Below are 20561 nucleotides of genomic sequence, written 5' to 3'. Positions count from 1 at the left end.
AGTGTGGCCACCAATTGTGCTTGCCATCATGTTATCCTTAGCTGACTTTTTTGCTAGATTCAATTTCCTAGTAAGTTCCTTCAATTTCCCCTTACTTCCACAACCATTTCTATTTCTTTCCAACCTGCACCTCCTTCTTAGTCTCTTTACTTTCCTGTTATAATATAGTGGATCATTACCATTCCTTACCACCTTTAAAGGTACAAACCTATTTTCACACTCCTCAACAATTGCTTTAAACCCATCCCAGAGTCTGTTTACATTTTTATTTACCGTTTTCCACCGATCATAGTTACTTATTAAAAACTCCCTCATTCCTGTTTTATCAGAAAAATGGTAACTGCCTAATAGTACTTATTTTAATATCTTCCTTTATTTCACATTTATTTTTAACTACCACAAAAACAGCTTTGTGATCACTAACACCATCTATTACTTTGGTTTCTCTAAACAGCTCATCTGGTTTTACCAACACCACATCCAGAATATTCTTCCCTCTAGTTGGTTCCATCACTTTCTGAAACAGGCGCCCTTCCCATATTAACTTATTTGCCATTTGTTGCTCATGCTTCCTGTCATTCGCATTAGCTTCCCAATTGACATTTGGTAAATTGAGATCACCCGCTACGATCACGTTCCTTTCCTTATCGTTTCTCACATAGCTGATTATCTTATCAAATAATTCTGAATCAGCATCTGCGCTACCCTTTCCTGGTCTGTACTCTCCAAAGACATCTAGTTGCCTATTATCTTTAGAAATGAGCCTTATCCCTAGAATTTCGTGCTTGTCATCTTTAACTTTTTCGTAGCTTACAAATTCTTCTTTCACGAGAATGAATACTCCCCCTCCTACCTTTCCTATCGTATCTCTACCATATACCCTCCAGTTCCGTGAGAAAATTTCTGCATCCATTATGTCATTTCCCAGCCATGATTCAACTCCTGTTACAATATCTGGTAAGTATATATCTATTAAATTACTTAATTCTATTCCTTTCTTTACAATACTTCTACAGTTGAGCACTAACAGTTTTATTGTCATCCCTACTTGATTTCCAGTCCCGTGTTCCCTTAACACCGCTGCCTAGATCACCCTGTTTCCCTGAATGTACCTCCCTATAACCCTTCTAAACAAATTTCCTAACTTATATGTACCACTGCGGTTTAAGTGAAGGCCATCTGAGCGCAGATCCGTATCTCCTACCCACCCATTAGGATCTAGAAATTTCACTTCCAGTTTCCCACATACCCACTCCATAGTCTCATTTAAATCGCCAATCATCTTCCAGTCAGTATCCTTCCTACACAGTATTCCACTGATAACAATCTCCGCTTCCTTAAACTTCATCCGTGCTGCATTTACCAGATTCCACGCATCCCCAACTATGTTGCTACTTATACCTGCTTGTCTTACGTTGTTAGTACCGATGTGAAACACTACCACCTTCTCCTTTGCCTCCTCCTTCTCTTCTACTTTCATTTGAACAAAATTGGAGGGTGAGCGTTCAAAAATTTTGAAGTTGGAAAATAAGGGACTCCCTAATTGTTATGCGTCGTTCATGAAAAATGTACCAGCGTTAACAAAGAGTGGAAGGCCTTTCAGAGACAGCGGTGAAAGAAAGAAACCAAATAAAGAAGTCACTGGACAAGGAAAAACAAAAACAGGGACAAGAACGAAATGAACAAGAATTACAGAGCAAAGAGTATACAGGAACAAGAAACTTGCTGTAAAGAACATTGTAAGGGAAGAAAAAGAGAAGAAATGGAATGAGTTTGCAGACAAACTGGAAGAGGACAGTAGAGGAAGTATGAAATTGCTATACAGAGTAGTGAAAAACAAGCGAAGGGATCAAGGGACCACAAAAGCAATAGAACGTGATGATGGAACTCTGGCACAAGAACAGGGAGAAATTAAACAAGAACTCAAGATCTATTTCGAAAAGCTGCTGAATGGAGATACAGAAAACATAACAATGGATAGGGGAGAGCCAAATCGAGGAACCACAACTGATCCACCAATTACATGGCTTGAGGTTGAAAATGTGCTCAAGAGCATGAAGAAAGGGAAGGCAGTGAGCATAGATGAACTAAGTGCAGATATGCTGAAAGCAGCGGGAATTCCAGGAATCCAATGGCTCTACAGACTGCTCAACAAGATAGGGGGGGAAAATACTATTCTTGAGGACTGGAAGATGGGCATCATTGTACCTCTGTTTAAGAAAGGAAGCCGACAAAAATGTACTAATTACCGTGGTATCATACTACTGTCTCATGTCCTGAAAATATTGGAAAAAATAATAGACACCAGAATCAGAGATAATGTTGAACCAATTTTGGAAGAAGAGCAGTATGGTTTCAGACCAGGAAGGTCAACTACAGACCTTATATTTGCAATTAGGATGCTAATGGAAAAATACTGGGAGAGGAACAAGCCTTTATTTCTAATATTTTTGGACATTGAGAAAGCATACGACAGTGTACCAAGGGAAGGAATTTGACAATGCATGAAAGAACTTCAAGTGCGAGACAGCCTCATAGGCAAAGTGAAAATGTTGTATAGTGGGAATAGAAGCTGTATTCAAGTAGGATGTGGTTTGTCGGACTGGTTTGAAACAGAGAGGAGTGCAGCAGGGCAGCTCATTGTCACCACTTCTATTTATTATTGTAATGGATGTAGTAATGAAATCTATTAAAAGGAAAGAACATGGTGATATCAAAGCCTTCACATTTGCAGATGATGTTGCGATCTGGAGTGACTCAGAAGAAGAACTGGGAGAGAGAATGCAAAGCTGGAATGAGGAGTTTAAGAAATATGGTTTAAACATCAGCAAGACCAAGACGGTGGTGATGAAAATGTATGGGGAAGGAGCAGAACCAATAGTCATGTTAAATGAAGCCCAACTAGACAGCGTTCCAGTTTTCAAATACTTGGGTAGCGTTATATCAAATGACAACCTAGGAACACATGAGGTGAACAATCAAATCAATAAGGCAACACAATTTTACCACCAGGTAAGACACCTGCTGTGGGATGAGCAAATACCCATGAAAACAAAAATGACATTGTGCAAGTCCTATTATACACCAATTCTTACATACAGTCTCGAAACCACAACACTGACCAATAAAGATAATTCCAAACTTCAGGCAGCTGAAATGAAATTCTTACGCACTATGATCCAGAAAACCAGGAAAGACAAGATTAGGAATTAAAAAATTAGAGAAGAAGTAGGAATAGATGATTCTCTCCTCAATAAGATTCAGATATCAAGACTGAAGTGGTTTGGTCACATGAAGAGGATGCCAGTAAACAGAACTGCAAGGAAGGAATTTGACAGAAAAGTAGAAGACGACCCGTGGGAAGGCCACACAGGAAATGGATAGATTTAGTTAAGAATGATGTACTGCTGAGAGGTCATGATTGGGACAAGTTGGTGGAGGAAGAATGGTACAAGGACAGGAAGAGATGGAGGAGGCTCATATACCACATCCTGGAAACTGGAGATGGTTTAGGATGATGATGACTACCATCAGGGAAAGATAGATAATAGGCCTACTAAACATACTGCTATGTTAAACTGAAGATCTCTTTTGTCCAAAGACAAGCTGCTAGAACTTGAAGAGCGGATAACCATCGAATGATATATCATAAAATTACCTGAAGTTCACAGGAGGAATGAAGACCAGCCGAACCTAAATATGGTCATATTTTGTACTACAAGGGATCTGAACAAGGTGGTAACTCAGCGGTTGTTTTTTTAATTCACCAGAGATTGAAATATTGTATATTAGAGATTGAAAGCATTTCAGATTGAGTGGCAAGCACAGGGCCATAAAGAAATAATAGCCATATTTTTAAACATTGTTGCTTCAAGTAGGATAAACGTATTGATGCGATTATGGTCGTGAAATGAAGAGGAAAGAAGGGAGTTTGTCCCCCCCCCCCAACCTCAATGCTGGTAGTTTTTGCCTGACTGTGACTATGTGATTTAAACTCAGTTTGTTCTTTGGTTTCCTCAATTGAAATCAAATGTGCTTGTTCATTGTAACTTTAGATCAGCTTATCATTGTCGTGATGTGCTGAACCATAAAACCATTTACTGAGGGTACAATCATTGTGTAAGCAAAGGAAAATCACCGGGGCAGCCAGGAACATCGAAGGATAATGTTGAGTGTTTGCCTCAGATTATATTTTGAAAATAAATAACTTAAATAAATAAATAAATAAATAAATAAATAAATAAAAAAAGGATTGGGTACAACCTAACAAATTTGTTCCTTTGCACTGTCATCAGATAACAGAACTATCCTATTTGCAGAGCCCAGCTGAATAATTACTGAAGGCTATGGATGATGATCCTCAGAATATACTGTACACTGGGAATTATGGTTCCTTATGGTTATCTCACATCTTCATTATACCCTGTTACGCCTGTTATCATTCAGTCTGCAAGCCTCTGTGAATTAACTAAGTGCTTCTACAATCCCCTATTTGTAACGAGCTCTGTAGCCTCTTGCAGTTGCAATCCTCTTAAAAGTGATAGCCTTTTTCTCTCTCTGTCTCTCAGTTGGTTAAGAAATTGTTTTCAATGTTTGTTCGGAATATGTTCTCTTTAATTCCTTATAATGGAGAGTCCATGGTTAACCCTTACTTTTGACAATAGATTTTGTTGGTGAATGCAAAACTGTTTTGGTTTAAGGTTCGTAGGTTATATCCAATTTCCCATAAAAGCAGAAAAGGTACTACACTCATACAAAAATACATTAAAATCGGTATGAAACAGCAATTGGTTTGTTCAAAAGTTTTTATGGATATTTTCCGTCCAGCGGCTTACTCATTGGTATGGTATTTCACTGTCATGATTTATATTCCGTACATTAATTTTGAGTTTCCATTTGCATAATATGTTTTCTATTATATTAACATTCTTTCTGTTAGTTACTTTTTCTGTTCCTGCCACTATGGCAATGCTATTGCAAAGTTCATATAATTTTTATGCTTTTGGCAAATATAAAAACATAAGCTTTATCCTAGTATCGTTATCTGGAGTGGTGTAATCCAAACTCTATTCAGCATTCCTCCAAGTGCTTTTTCTTTTATAGACATTATTATTGTGGCTTTCTTTTTGTGTCTCACAATGGCAGCAAGTCAACAAAATGCCCATTTAAAAATATAAATAATCCGAGTATAAACATGAAATCTTGTTTCTTTGTATTTTCAGTTTTGTGTTTCATATTTTTCTCCTTAAACATTGTTAATTGAATGTGGACTTAATATAATTCACCTTGAGTGAATTAGTATTATGGTATTAGCCTAGAACACGTGATCGGATCTATAGTAGTCCTATATGAACTTTGAAACCTCGAAGGAAAACTTTTCTCATTAGTCATTGTAATTTCAGAAACTGTGAATGGTTATACGACTAGTAGCAGTAGTCGACGGCGCCATTCACCAGTCAACAGCAGTAATGGACATTGGCAGCAGCCTCATACTCACCAGCCGCACAATCAGAGCTCAGTGGTGCAGACCACAGGAAAACACCATAGTCATGCAATACAACAACAGCATCAGCAGCAGCAACAGCAGCAACAGCAGCAGCAGCCACACCAGCCTCAGATCGAGACCCAACCATTACCTCAGGTATATTTTTGTCACAGATGTGGATAACTGTAAAATTCATTTTCCTCCAACTTTGTTTCTTTGTTTTGCTGTGAATTCTTATATAACTTGTGTTCTGTAAGTTTTGATTGTGGCTTTCACAGTCCAGATATTGCCATATGAAAAAAGATTGGAACTTAACGTTTCCCCCAAGACCTTCCTCCACTTTCTCAGAACCATGACCGAACAGGTTTTTTTCTTACAATACCAAAATATTTGAATTCAGTTCTACCTTCACTTTTCTGATGAAATGGCTCATCACCAAATGACTTGGTAATGCATCATCATATCTAAAGTAGCAGTTTATGTCACTGTATTTGCACAGCAGTCTGTTTTCTTGGCAGTGAGTTAGGTATAGAAAAACAAGGTCCTCTGACTGATAAAAGAGGGAGAATATTTAATGAAAATAAAAGTAATGAGCCGTGAAAGTAAGTGAAGAAAGACTAGGAAGAAATCGAGATGAAAGAGAACATGTATGTAGGGTGTATTTTAAAATGTGGGTCCCACCACCAGCTGATAGACGACTCCAAAACAAAAACATGAACATGCATCCCCAGGGTTGTCAACTATTACGGAGTGTCTGTAATTATCATAATTTCTCCTCACGATTAAGGTTATAGAGGAAGTTATTACGGGAAAACGACATTATCACAATGAAAGAAAAAAGGAAAGAATGTTCAATCCCTTTGAGCTCAAGCCCCCGTGTTTCAATGCTTATGAGTTGAAGACTATACATTATTCAGTCATCACTTTCCTTTGCTACCTATGAGAGAGCATTGTTAATGAAGGAGATCAACTTGGTGCTTATCCATTGTATACTCTTTGCTTTGCTTTGTGTGTGTGTGTAAAAGTATGTGATGCTTCAGTGTTATACAATTATAAATAGGGTATTGTAGTCGTAGATTCTAAGAGAAATGATTGGATTTAAAATGAAGCAAAGCAATTGTCATATTGGATCTACTTCTAAGAACACAGCAATTCCAGTGTTACAAAAATATTGAGATGGTTACACAAACAAATGGCCGTGCCTGCTTGCTTCACCTGTTGGTGAAAAACACGTGTTCTGCAGCGTGTGTTCTTTTTCTGTGCTTCATGGTGGATGAAATGATTGTAGAAGACACGTCGAATCCAAGAAACGTAACACATACGGTAAATCAAAATTATGGACCGAGTCTTTCATCATGCTTCATAAAAAGTAATGAAACTGCAGTGATAAATTCCAAGTTGCTGGCGCAGGAAATTTGTTTAAAGCAATGTTCCCTGACTAAAATATTGCAAAAATATGTTTGTTACAGACTAAAAATCTCATGTAAGATCTGTATTGACGGTTGAACTTCTTACACATTGTACAAAATTGTGTTAATTATCCCCCTAGGCAGTGTTGCGCCTGGCCCATGGGAGTACTGCCATCTATTTACATTCTCGAAGTTTGCGTCTGAATAGTCTATTCATGTTTCATTTTGAATGTGTGAAATTGTTTCCTGACATCGTACTGGCAGGTTTTTAGAACAATTTTGGGATGTTTGACATGTTCAGCGAGGTTTATTCCATGTTTTGTCACATCTCGCATGTTCTGTGATAAAGTTCTGTCCCAGCATCTATAGTCACGTAACCTAATTTCTTACGAGATTATGCTACGAATTACGACAACACCCGGGAACTGTTTTATATTGTTGTTTCCTATGAGTTCATTGCATGTCTATTCCTTGGCAATACACATAATTTTTATTTTCCCTCATCTCTGGTTTCCATAGAAACACTCGCTCTCTGATAGTAAATAAATACATGTGGTAATGGTGGGATCAAGTCGAGGATGCGGGGTTACTCCGTAAGTTATTAATAATATTTTGACTAACGAGGAGTCTGATGATGAAATTGTTATTTTTGCTAGTGATAGTGATTGTATTGTGTCCGATGAGATTGAAGTTGGTAATTCCTCGGAAGATGACAACACGGAAACTGAGAACGAAGTGCAACCCGCTGTCGCAAAGAAGGCTAAGCTGTCAGCTCTTCAAAGCGAAGAAAGAAAGTGGAGTTCTGTAGGTAGGTTTCTTCCTACGCTTTCTGCTCCTTTTTGATGTTTCAAATTCAGGTGTTAGTGATATTCTTCATGTGAATGATAATGACAATGAGTCAAGACTTGAAGTGTCGATTTTCAAAGAAGTTGTTGATCATAATGTTATGAACTTGATAGTGTCAGAAACGAACAAACAAGTACTGCTTACTTGTTACGGAAAATATGGTTGTAAAGGAAAAGTCGAAGTTACATAAGTGGCAAGGTATAACCGTGGAGAATCTTTGTTTTCCTGGCAGCTGTTTTGTTGATGGGCCATGTGAAGAAAAACAGGATGAAAGACTATTGGTCAACAAATAAATTGATTGAAACTCCAATGTTCAGTAAAGTGATCTCTCTCGACAATTTTTCCCTCATTCTGAGACTGCTTCACTTTTCTGACAACAATGTACAACCCTTTACAAGACTTTACAAAATTAGGCCGATAATAAACTATATCAGAGAAAAATTCCGATCTAGTTTAGTTTATTGCCTTTCTTATATGGCGGGGCTCAGGCTATGAAGCCTGCTATTATACCAAACCATATTATACAACAGCTTTATACAATTCACAGAATAATGTACATAAAATCATTTTTACATATATTTCTAAAAATCAGTAAAATTAATTTACTTAACCTCTATAATTTTGTATCCTTATTGATAATTAAGAACTAATTATTAAATTCTTACGTTAGTAAAATCTACTTTTTACATATTTGTGTACCACATTAAACATCTCCTTTTAAATAACTTCGGAGTGCCTATGCCTCTAATTTCAGCTGGGATTGAGTTCCAGGAACGTATGGTAGCAGGTATGAATGAGTTGTTGTACGAGTTACTGTGGTGAATGGGAATGGACAAGAGGGAACGTGTGGATGACCTTGAGGGAGCTCTATCGGAAGGGGAGAGGTATTTAAAGTCTGTTCTAAGATAGTCTGGTTTGTTTGTTTGCAGAATACTGTGGAGAAGGGAAACAGCGTGGTATTTACGTCGCTCAGTCAATCTTAGCCACGACAGCTGAGAGAGGAAAGGGCTAATATGAGTTTGGATTGGGATATTTAATACGAATCGGGCACAAGCATTGTAGGCTCGCTGTAGTCGACATGAAAGTGTTTTGCTCATACTATTATAAACTACATCTCCATAGTCAAATATTGGAAATATTAGACTCTGTACTAATAATTTTCTTGTGTTTCTTGGAAGGAAGTCCCTCATCCTTTTTGCAGAATGTAATGAGTAGAATACTCTTTGACAAATTTTTGTGACATGTTCCGACCCACTTAAATATTTATCGTATACTACTCCAAGGTTCTTTACATGATCGCTAAATGTTACTGGTATTCCACTGAGCATAACACTGGGCATAGGCGTGTTTTGTATTTTAGCATGAGATTTGTACGTGCCAATTATGATGGCCTGTAATTTTGATGGGTTCATTTTCAGGCCATGTCTGCTAGTCCAGTCATTAACATTTGCTAAGTCTTCGTTTAACTTAGTGATTGAATTGTTTAAATCATTAGGCTTTGTGTGAATATATAACTGAATATCATCTGCATACAGGTGATATTTACACTTGGTCAGCGTCTCAGATAAGTCGTTCATGTACAGTGAGAACAAAAGTGGTGACAATAGTCCTCCCTGAGCCACGCCCATCTTAGTGGTTTGCCACGAAGATGTATTGTTTCCCACTGAAATGCGCTGCTGGCGATCACTAAGATAGGAGTGTACCCAGGTTAAAGTGCTGTAAGAAAATTTCAGTGCCTTAAGTTTAGCGAGTAATATGTCTCTATCTACACAATCAAAGGCTTTGCTTAAGTCCAAGAGAACAAGTATAGTCATTTGTCCTTTATCTATCGCTAGTTGCATGTCATTTGTCACTTTAACTAATGCAGTGGCAGTACTGTGGTTTTGTCTGAATCCCGATTGATATTTGTCAAGTAAGTTGTACTGAATAAGATATTCAGTCATTTGTTTATGTACTATTTTCTCCAACAATTTTCCTAATATAGGAAGGATACTTACAGGACGATAATCTTCGGGACTGTTGGGGTTGTTGTTTTTAGGGAAAGGCCGGATGATTGCATGTTTCCAATTTGAAGGAAATACTCCAGTCATGAGTGAGTTATTAATTATATGTGTGACCGTTGGAAGTATGATGTCTATGATTCTTTTTAAAAGAGACAGGTTGATTCCATCATGGCCAGTGGACCCTGACTTTATTTCACTGAAGACTTCCCTAACGTCACTGGGAGTCACATGAGAAAAGTAGAACTGCTCGCCATTATGTCTTGTTTTTGAGGAGATTCTGTTAATTACTGCTGCTTTGGTCTGATCGTCAATATGAGAGGATCGTGAGCTAAAGTATGAGTTTAGGTCAGCTAGTGGTACATTACAGTTGTTGTCATTTGTCTTGTTTTTGCATAATCCCATTTCGCGAAGAGATTTCCAAATCTGACTAGAATTTTGAGTGTTCAAAATATCATAAGAGTGACGTATTTTAGCATTTCTAATTAACTGTGTTGTTCTGTTTCTGAGTTTTTTATACTTTCCGAAATTGTCAGATGTAGGATATTTCACATAATAATTATAGGCTGCGTCTCTTATTTTCATCTGGTCGCGTATTTCTTGGGACAGCCATGGGTTTGAAGGTCTCTTTACCCTAACAGTGCGTAGTGGTGCATGTCTGTCATACAGAGTCAGAAGTAGTTCATTAAAATGATTTACTTTTCCGTCAATGTCATTTATGAACTGAATATTGTGCCATGGTGTGTTAAGAGCATCGTCAAAAAATGTGTCTTCATTAAAGTGTTTAAATCTCTATATGTAATTAATTTCGGCTTGAATTTAAGGCACTTCAAGGAATATGCAGCGTAAACCATGTCATGTCGGGAGAGACCGGGAACGGGCATTTGTCCATGAGTTAGGATTCGGTTGGTATTATTAGTAATTATTAGATCGAGGAGCGTACGTGAGTTGGCAACATGGTGTGTAGGGTTAAGGGGTAATATTGTCAAATTAATGGATGAAAACATCTCAGTCAATCGTTTTGTTTTGGTAGATTTGTTTGTCAAGTCTGTATTATAGTCTCCCATTAAAATCAAATGCTCATACCTGGGTGTTAGATCATGTAGGGCTTCCTCTAGATTTGTGATGTTACCAGTCTTCGATGGACGATACACCACACCAAGCAAGCACTTCGTACCGCTTAACGAACAAGAATTCAGGGCTATTGGAGAACTCACTGGGGGATTTTAATATCACCTTATATTTCACATCATCCCGTATATACATACCGACTCCTCCGCCGAGCTTACCGCTCCTGTCATTCCTAACTAATGAATAACCATTCATACTAACAAGAGATGAAGGGATAGACTGACGCAACCACGACTCGGAGAATAGTATGGCATGTAGGTTACAGGTTGAGAATATTTCAGAGAATTCCGGGGAATGTGGGAGAATGCTCTGAGTGTTTACATGAGCTATTTGTAAGGAGGTAGGGTAAGGCGAAAGAATGTCTTGAAGGTGATTAGCGGTACTTAGGGTGGGGGCTGAGAGATACAGGTAGTGACTTGCTTGGGACTGTGGGTTGGAGAGGCTGAAACTAGAGGCATTTGTTTCCAGGTTACTTGTTGCTGCCAACTTAAAATTTAACTGTAGATATAAAAGGAAAAACTACACTACATAAAATTAAGAAACTAAAAATTGAAATTAATGATAAAAATGTAGGCTATAGCTACAGTTGAAATACCGATTAAAGTTCTATACAGCGGTATTTAGTTTACAGAATGTCGGCTCATGGTTAGCGAAGACGAACAAGATCTTCACGGTTTGACACAGGTATTTTACGAATTCCCTGCTTAACATAAATTATGCCATCCTTCGACCACACGTTCCGCACACTGAACTTGCTTATAGCCTCCTGTAAAAGCCGCAGTCTCTCTGGGGTTAGGTCCTCTCTAATTGTTTTATTTGTGCCCTTGAGTTTCTTTTTGTTTATAAACATCGCATTTCTTTTCCGGTATGAAACAAACTTAACAATTATGGGTCTTGGACGGCCAGTTTGACTTTTCCCAACCCTATGTGATCTGTCTATTTCGTCCACTGAGAGTTCCACCCCAATTTCACGAGCAATATCAATGACAATAGTGTCCGTGTTTTCCCCTGCAGTTTCTTCCACACCAAACACACGCAAGCACTGTCTTCTTTGGTACTGCTCTAAACTGTCTGTTTTAATTTGCAGCTCTCTTTTTAATTCCCTTATGGTCGTGTCTCTTTCTTCCAGCGTACGCTTTAGTTCCTCGATCACACTCGTATTGAAATTTATGGTTTCTTTCAGTTGCTCTACAACTGTCTTTATGACCTGATCTTGGATGAGGTTGGCAAGCGTGTTGAGAGTCTCCTTACTGCTCAGCGCTTCCTGCACTGCTTGCTTCACAATGGCTTCCGTTGGCACCTCTTTAACTTTGGGAGGCATGGTTGTTTTTGTAGATATTTCGCTTCAGGTTTCACTGAACACTTCACGAACACTGACGTGAATAACTGTACTAGTTCGAGTAATGTATCACACTTGCGACTGTCAAACTGCTAACATTCACCTCCTAATGCTGCACAAACCATGAGCCTCGTATTTCGTGACTATACACTATCCGCCATTACTCATGGATCTATATTCTATCCTTTCCAAGATATTTGTATCGATGAGAGCCTTGTTGCTTGGAAAGGTCGCCTAAAATGGAAACAATACATTCCATCAAAGCGACACAGGTTTGGTATAAAGGTGTTCATACTTTGAGACTGTGAAACTGGGTTTATCCTTGATTTTATTGTTTATACTGGGAAAGATACGGAAATTGAACATGATGAAAAACTCGGAGGGTCTGGGTCAGTTGTCAAAACTCTTGACAGCACCTTACATTGGCAAAGGTCACAACCTGTATGTCGACAACTGGTACACAAGCCCAGATCTTTTTGAGTACCTACACAAGGAAAATACTGGAGCTTGTGCCACAGTCAAGAAAAAAACAGAAAAGAGATGCCAAACTTCCCGAAGAAAATTCAAAGAGGAGAATGTATTTCATGGCACACCAATGATATGCTGGCGCAAAGATGGCATGACAAAAGGGATGTTACCATGCTAACTAGCATACACAAGAATGTGATGGTAGAAATAGGTAAAACAGATCACGCCACAGGGCAGATTAAAAAGAAACCCTTGAGTGTACTGGATTATAATGAGAGAATGGGCCCAATTGACAAAGCTGATATGCAAGTAAGCTTCACTGCAAATGTCAGGAAGACACTGAAATGGTATGTGAAGTGGTTTTTTTACTTGATAGACATTTCAGTGCTGAACTCTTGCATTATTTACAAGGTGAAGACTGGAAAAAATCCACAGCTTCTTGACTTCTGTCTCTGCCTTATAGATCAGCTACTAGAGGAATTTGCATTGGAGAGGAAACTTGTGCGTCAGCACACAAAGAAGAGACCACCCAAAAGAACAGACACTAAACTATTCACCTATTTGTACATCGTCATGAGAACTGCAGTAGGCCTACGCTACGGAGGTGCCATTTCTTAACTACGAAACATAGATGTAGTACGGACGCATGTTTTCATTGCATGGGTCGTACGCACAAAACTATTCACAAATTTGTGTGATGTCATCGGAGCTGCAGTAAGGCTTGTACCTGTTTTAAAGCAGAATCGTTGTTCTCTGACTAATTACGTTGGGGAGTCTTGTATGTGAGATTTTTTTTCCCTTTAATTTTCTTTGTCCCAAAAACCCGGTTGGGGGGGTCTAATATACGAGTAAATACGGTATTAAGTGCTTGTTAAAAAGTTTTTCCATAAAAACGTGATGAAAATTGAAAATATGAGGTGGTGGTCATTAAAACAGTTTTTGAGCTGGAGGTCTTTTTGTTGTAATGTTCATGTCATCCCCCTATGCAGTTCCGATCTATCTGTACACTGTTGATTTAATTATTGTGTTCAATCGTAGGTTGACATTATGTAAGTTGTTATTGAAGTTGAACCATCCGTTTTCTAGTCTGTAAAGTAGAAAATAAAAACCAAATTAAGAATTGAAAAACTGTGACTGACGGGAAACATTTAAGTTTTGAAACAAAATTAACTTATGTTACGTGGCCTGCTTATACTACCCGTGTTTTCTGATTGACTCTCTACTGACATGCTCCCGCGGTTGAAATGTCCGACATGTTGATAGGAAGAGGTGGAGTGTGGCGGGATTTGTGGGAGTATGCGGGATTATAGGGGCGGTAACTGAAACTGAGTGTAATAATTGTGTATTCTTCTGGTCTTGTTTTTACTAAAAATAATTGGAATGAAAGTTTCCATTATTATGTTCTCTCTCTCTTTTTTAAAAAAAATTCAACATTCATCCCTCAACTTTAACAAAGACGGTTGGCTTTGTGATGAGTAGAAACTCTCCAACTTTTCATCTAAGAATTGGAGATGGGGAGACGGATATCATAGACAACTTCCAGTACTTAGGTAGTGTTCAGTCCTCAGACTATATCATATACAGTAAAACCTCGTTAATTCAAAGTCGTTGAGACTCAAAAATCGGACTTCGAATTACGTGATTTCGAATTAACCGCAAATTTGAAATTCAGAAGTGCCAACCCTTGCCACGTTACACAATATTCTAAGGCCCGTTACTGCATGCAGTTAACCTTGATTCATAGTTTAAAGCTTTCAAATGCCATGAAAAAAAAACCTATTTCCAAAATGTATGCAAGAAGGTGCATTTACGGTATTCAAATAATGCACTTGGATAACTTACTGATGAACATAACCTCACGCAACGAAATATTCTCTACTAGTTGTTTTACGTCGCACCGATACAGATAGGTCTTACGGCGACGATGGGACAGGAAAGGGCTAGGAGTGGGAAGGAAGCGGCCGTGGCTTTAATTAAGGTACAGCCCCAGCATTTGCCTGGTGTGAAAATTGGAAACCACGGAAAACCATTTTCAGGGCTGCCGACAGCGGGGTTCGAACCTACTATCTCCCGAATACTGGATACTGGCCGCACTTAAGCGACTGCAGCTATCGAGCTCGGTCGCAACGAAATAAAGAAGAAAAAAAGCACGATTCAAAGGCGAGGATAAATTATGCTGGTTCCCCTGTGCAAATGCATTATTTTTTTAATTACTGTACTGTTTGCATTTTTAGATGCCTCTTGGAACACAAGTGCCCAACGCCCTTAAAACATTGTGAGTTATCAAACTTTCCTATGACGAGGGGATAAAGTTTCTCGCTTCTGTGTGCATTGCAACACAGTACAATGAGCCCCACCCTTGTACGATTCCCTGGCTGGCGTTTTCTTCTTTAAAACCATAAGACCGTTTGGGCTTGGCATTAAAAGAAAGCAATGCACTTTCATCGGCAATGACAATATTGTTCGGTGCCTATGAATTGAGTAGGGATGGGACAAACGGTTACTTTCCAGCATCATGTTCTTGTGTATCCATTACACTGAAGTATTAGGTTGGAGTATTAGGATATAAAAGTAACATAATACAAGTTGCAGGTCAACTTTTGGAAGTAACGTCCCATATTAGTTTTATCCCTTGTAGCTCCTAACCGCACCTTAGTAAGTACTTATAAGTAGCAATACTATATCTTCATCTCGCTTTCTTCTCTCCCACTGTCCCTTTCGTCAGCTCGTCTCTCACATTCTTAACTATTCCTAGAAAAATGTTTGCAAGGACCCATTTACATTCTGAGAACCAATACTTCGAAATGTTCATTTATAAAAAGCGCCGTGGCTGCTATGTGCATTCATAGATGTCCAAGGATCTGTAGTTAAACAAACACTAGGACCAGACTATAAAGTATGATGATGAACGAGTGTCATATACACTTCAGATGCCACCGGAATGGTTTTTGAGGAAATAGCCCAATCACGCAAGACGTAAGCAGATTTTAACTCAGTACTTCGTTTGTTATTTGTTTTTCTACGTCGCACCGACATAGACTGATCTTACGGTGACCATGGGATAGCACAGGACTAGGACGGAAAAACCGCGGCCTTAACTGAGGAACAGTCCCAGCATTTGCTTCATATGAAAATGGGAAACCACTGAAAACTATCTTGAGGACTGCCGACAGTGGGGTTTGAATTTATCTCCCGAATACAAGCTAACGGCTACGTAACACAAACCGTGTAGCCAACTCGCTCTCTAAAGCCAGTATAAAAGGCTCCAAAATCGCCTTTCATCATATACAGAAGGTTGTGGATATGTGGTAAACAACAGTCTAAATGGTTTGTCTAGCCCCCCCCCTCTCTCTCTCTCGCGCGCTCTCTCTCTCTCTCTCTCTCTCTCTCTCTCTCTCTCTCTCTCTCTCTCTCTCTCTCTCTCTCTCTCTTTGTGAGCTGTTGCTGCACTGCCTCACAGGCTGCAGTCGATGACGAAATTTCAGAACGCACAGATTCACGTGTGAATACCATGTGCATTATCAGAACTACTGTATATGAACAGATAGAATTTTTCAATTATTATTATTATGTCTCCGTGGCTCAGGCAGCAGCGTGGACAGCCTTTCACCGCTGGGTTCCATGGTTCAAATCCCGGTCACTCCATGTGAGATTTGTGCTGGACAAAGCGGAGGCGGGACAGGTTTTTCTCCGGGAACTCCGGTTTTCCCTGTCATATTTCATTCCAGCAACACTCTCCAATATGATTTCATTTTATCTGTCATTCATTAATCGTTGCCCCAGAGGGGTACGACAGGCTTCGGCAGCCGGCACAATTCCTATCCCCCCGCTATGTGGAAACTTCATACATTCAATTCCTGAACCGGTCTAATGTCTGGAAACAGGCTGTGATTTATCATCATCATTATTATTATTATTAATAATAATATTATTGGGTACCTTATTTCAACGTGTTTCTAGAAACCGTTTTCCTGTAATATGTCCACATAAATCGTATCCACTCACTCATTGTCCAGAACATGGAGTAAAACTCGAGATGCAAGGTGGGAAGACCACGTGTAACTGTTCCGAGGAACTACGCTACTGTATGTACTACCACCAGTAAGCCTAATACAAAGCACTTCGAATAACTAAAGAATACCGGTATCTGTAACCGAGCAGCAACTAACAGGATAGGAATACCAGTACTGCCACTAAACTGTTACAAAAGTATCGCTTTCGCTGAGACAGTTACTTTTGTATTAGGGTATCCGGAGGAACATAATATTTCTGGAACAGCTTACCGTTATGGATTAGGATACAGTATCATGTTACGATAAGTAACTCCCGTCTCTAGAATTGTGTATATGAGCTACGCTTTTTCGTCAACTGTCGGCATCACCAGTGTTCGCGGATTCTGTTTTTCTGCACACTGCCTGCTGCATGATACATGATATTACGGCGTTCCTTAAGAGGTTGAATACAAAAGAAGTCCGATTTCATTCAACTTAGCAGTTATGAAGCACACTGTAGACACACTGAAGTGAGTGTAAGTGCAGAAAGCTACCCCTCCACGTTCCGGAACACGCGTTCTATCACGACATGGATAAATTTTTATTTTAATTTTATTCTATTTGCTTTACGTCACACTGGCCAGATAGGTCTTATGGCGACCATGGGACAGGACAGGCCTAGGAATGGGAAGGAAGCGGCCGTTGCCTTAATTAAGGTACAGCCCCGGCATTTGCCTGGTGTGAAAATGGGAAGCCACGGAAAACCATCTTCAGGGCTGCCGACAGTGGGGTTCGACCCCACTATCTCCCATATGCAAGCCCACAGCTGTGCACTCCTAACCGCACGGCCAACTCGCCCGGTAAATTTTGAATTTAAATTACTCTGTAACATCCTATTGTTTTAAAATGTAAAGGCAGTTTCGAAGTAAAAGTCTGAATTTCGGTAATGGGGCCAACATTGTACTTCGAATTACGAATTATCTGTATTTCGAATTATACAATTTAAATAACATGCGAAACCATATCTCATGTTTCCAGGAACGAGAGCTTCTTCAAATTAGGTGGGATTTTGAATTAACCAATTTTGAATTTTCGAGGTTCTACTGTATCAAGAGATCAGCAACATAATACAGAAAGCTTCCACATTCTATCATGCTGTATGTTGAATATTGTGGGATGAAACATTTACGTTAAATTCCAAGGTCAGCTTGTACAAAATATATCTGGTACCTATATTGATGTCTGATCTGGAAGCAGCATCAATTATTGGATCAACAAAGAGTTATCTTCAGGCAACAGAAATGAATTTCCTCCGTTCTTGTCTACAAAAAACAAAATTGGATAAAGTAAGGAATGTAGATATCTGACAACAGCTTGGATTGGAAAGAAGCTTGCAGGAGAGCCTTGAAGTGAAGAAATTGCATTGGTATGGTCACATGAAAAGAATGGATCCCCATAGGACTCCTCGAGCATACTTTGGCCGCATTGTTCCTGGAAAGAGACCAATAGGAAGACCTCGTGATGTTTGGGAGAAGCAGATTTTTCAAGCACCTTGTATCAAAGATGAACTGGCATCGCAAATACAAACATCATCTGTGGATGGACAGGACAGACTGGAGCCGGCTCATACACAACCGCACCCGGCTTGCGGGAGTGAAGAAATTATGATGGTATAACAGGAGGCATTATATTATGCAGTGAAACTCTGTTATGAAGTATTTCAAAGGACCAAAAAAAAAAAGAACCCTTCTTAAGCAGGAAACTTCATAAAAGGGGTAATGCTCGAAAACTTATTCTGCACTTTGAAATACATGTGAAACACGCAGCCAACAGATATATAAGGTTTGCTAAAAGAAAGCCACAATATAAAAATTGATTATCATGACATATTTTTAGAGATAAAGTAAAATAATTGAACATACTGGATTATAAAAATACTTGATAAGAGAAGGGAACATATTATATAAAACCTTGCACAAGAGATAAGAAGAAATACTAAGAACATTAAAATGGTAGATGGTAACTGTACATTATGTAAATTCCATACTGCATTAGACATTAAGTACATTTCCCAACACGAAAGTTTAGGCTCCTATTTTGAAAAGAAATTGTCCAGGGTTGACGGTTTCAGGTTTTTACTGCTTTTTTATATAAGTATAAACCTCTCCATTTCCCACATTGCCTTCTGTATGTTCTAAGGCATACTGGCTGAACCTTCCATAAACCGCCTCAGTTCTTTAAGGCAGATACTTGCCTCACTGCAAGATTATCTTGGGGAATCCTCACTGCAAGATTGTCTTGGGGAATTCTCTTCCTCCACTTTGTCTTCTTATCTCCTGTCTGAATTTCCTTGCAGATCTCATCGATGGTCTGCTCCTCGCAAGTGATAACCATATCATCAATGGCAGTGAAGTCGTTGAAACTACTGGTAATCTCCATCTTCTTCTGTATAGTTTTTCAGCACCCTGGCTCTTCTTCACCAACTTCCATAGCAATGCTTTCGGTACCACCACTGAAGCCTGCTTTCTTGAAGCAGTTTGCTATTATTACAGGCAATGAAATGTATTGTGTCCAAAAGAGATGGTTTGTAGATGGGTTTGCCTGCTTCCATGCATAGCAGCATACAGCGCACAACTGATTTTCAGTACATCTGTTTCAGTACCTTAATGATTCCTTGGTCCATGGTCTGTAGTACCGATGTAGTATTCGGTGGAAAACTTCTACCTTGATATTCCTTAAATGGGGTCACTCCTTGGGATGCGCAGGACAGTGGTCCATAATCACTACAATCTTCCTGTTCTGGCAACCCATTGTGGCATCTAATGCCTGCATATACTCGTCAAACAGGGAACATGTCATCGAAGTTGACTTGTTGCTGGTGTACTTGCACGGTAGAGTCCTGACATTTTTGAAACAACGTGGCTTCCTAGACTTCCCTATCATCAGTAGAGGTAGTTTTTCAGTTCCATATTAGCAGCAACCAGTACCGCAACTTGCACTTAATTTTCCTTCATGGCAAGATTCTCCCTTCAAAACTAGAGACATCTGGGATAAGCATGTAAAAAAAGTGCAAATTCATCAAGATTGAAAATGTTGCAAGGTTTGTAACTGCTTATTTTAGCAGGCAGAACCGTTTCCTTCCACACTCCCATTTTCTCCGCACTTACACTCTCTGCTTTACCACAAATTGTTTTGTAAAATGATCCCGGCTCGATTTTAAAAGCGGTCCAGCCACCTGTTCGGCACGGTAAAAGGTACAATTAATTTCCACGTAATTTCTTCGGCTTTCTTCCTCACAACAGTCCCGTACCATCGCATCGTTTGATATAACTGACATGTATCCCAATATTCCCACCAATAAAACTATAGAAATAATTGAATCTAATCTAAGGAACCACAGTAATCTAAGCATTCTAGAAATTGAATTTATGAAGCTACTTGAATTCATCACTAATAACTATTTTAGATTTTACGACACAATCTACCAACAACAGGGCCTACCAATGGGGTCTCCTGCTTCTGGCATACTGGCCGAAATTTACATAGACTACTTAGAATACACATCAATCAGCAAAATAGATAATATATTCTTTTGGTGCAGATTTGTTGAAGACATTTTCGTCATTGATAATAGATCCACTGATGAAAATATCATATTGGATAAACTTAACACAATAGACCCCTGCATAAAATTTACCAAAGAATCTGAAAACAGTCACACCTTAAACTATCTGGATATAACAATAACGACACGAAAACCACTTATCATACAAAATATTAAAAGTAATAAACTTCATTGTTAGGTTCCGTATTGAGTTGAGACTATGCTTAAAGTAAATACAAAATTTTAATATTCCACCTTCTCAATACTAAAAAATCATTTGATGTTTT

At 38.9% G+C, this 20561-nt stretch overlaps 1 protein-coding gene across 1 annotated transcript in view; it reads left to right on the top strand.

The window, feature by feature from the left end:
• The window catches only part of Hipk (Homeodomain interacting protein kinase), a 435335-nt gene that overhangs the window by 241874 nt on the left and 172900 nt on the right, over positions 1 to 20561 (top strand). The window contains exon 14 of the mRNA XM_067142782.2: positions 5403 to 5641. Coding sequence (XP_066998883.2) covers positions 5403 to 5641 — 239 coding nt within the window. The remainder of the gene's footprint in view (positions 1 to 5402; positions 5642 to 20561) is intronic.

Source organism: Anabrus simplex, chromosome 3 (genome assembly GCF_040414725.1).
Source record: "Anabrus simplex isolate iqAnaSimp1 chromosome 3, ASM4041472v1, whole genome shotgun sequence".
Taxonomy (NCBI): Eukaryota; Metazoa; Arthropoda; class Insecta; order Orthoptera; family Tettigoniidae; genus Anabrus; species Anabrus simplex.
The sequence above is the reverse complement of the archived record's forward strand: the minus strand, read 5'-3'. Positions and strand labels throughout refer to the sequence as shown.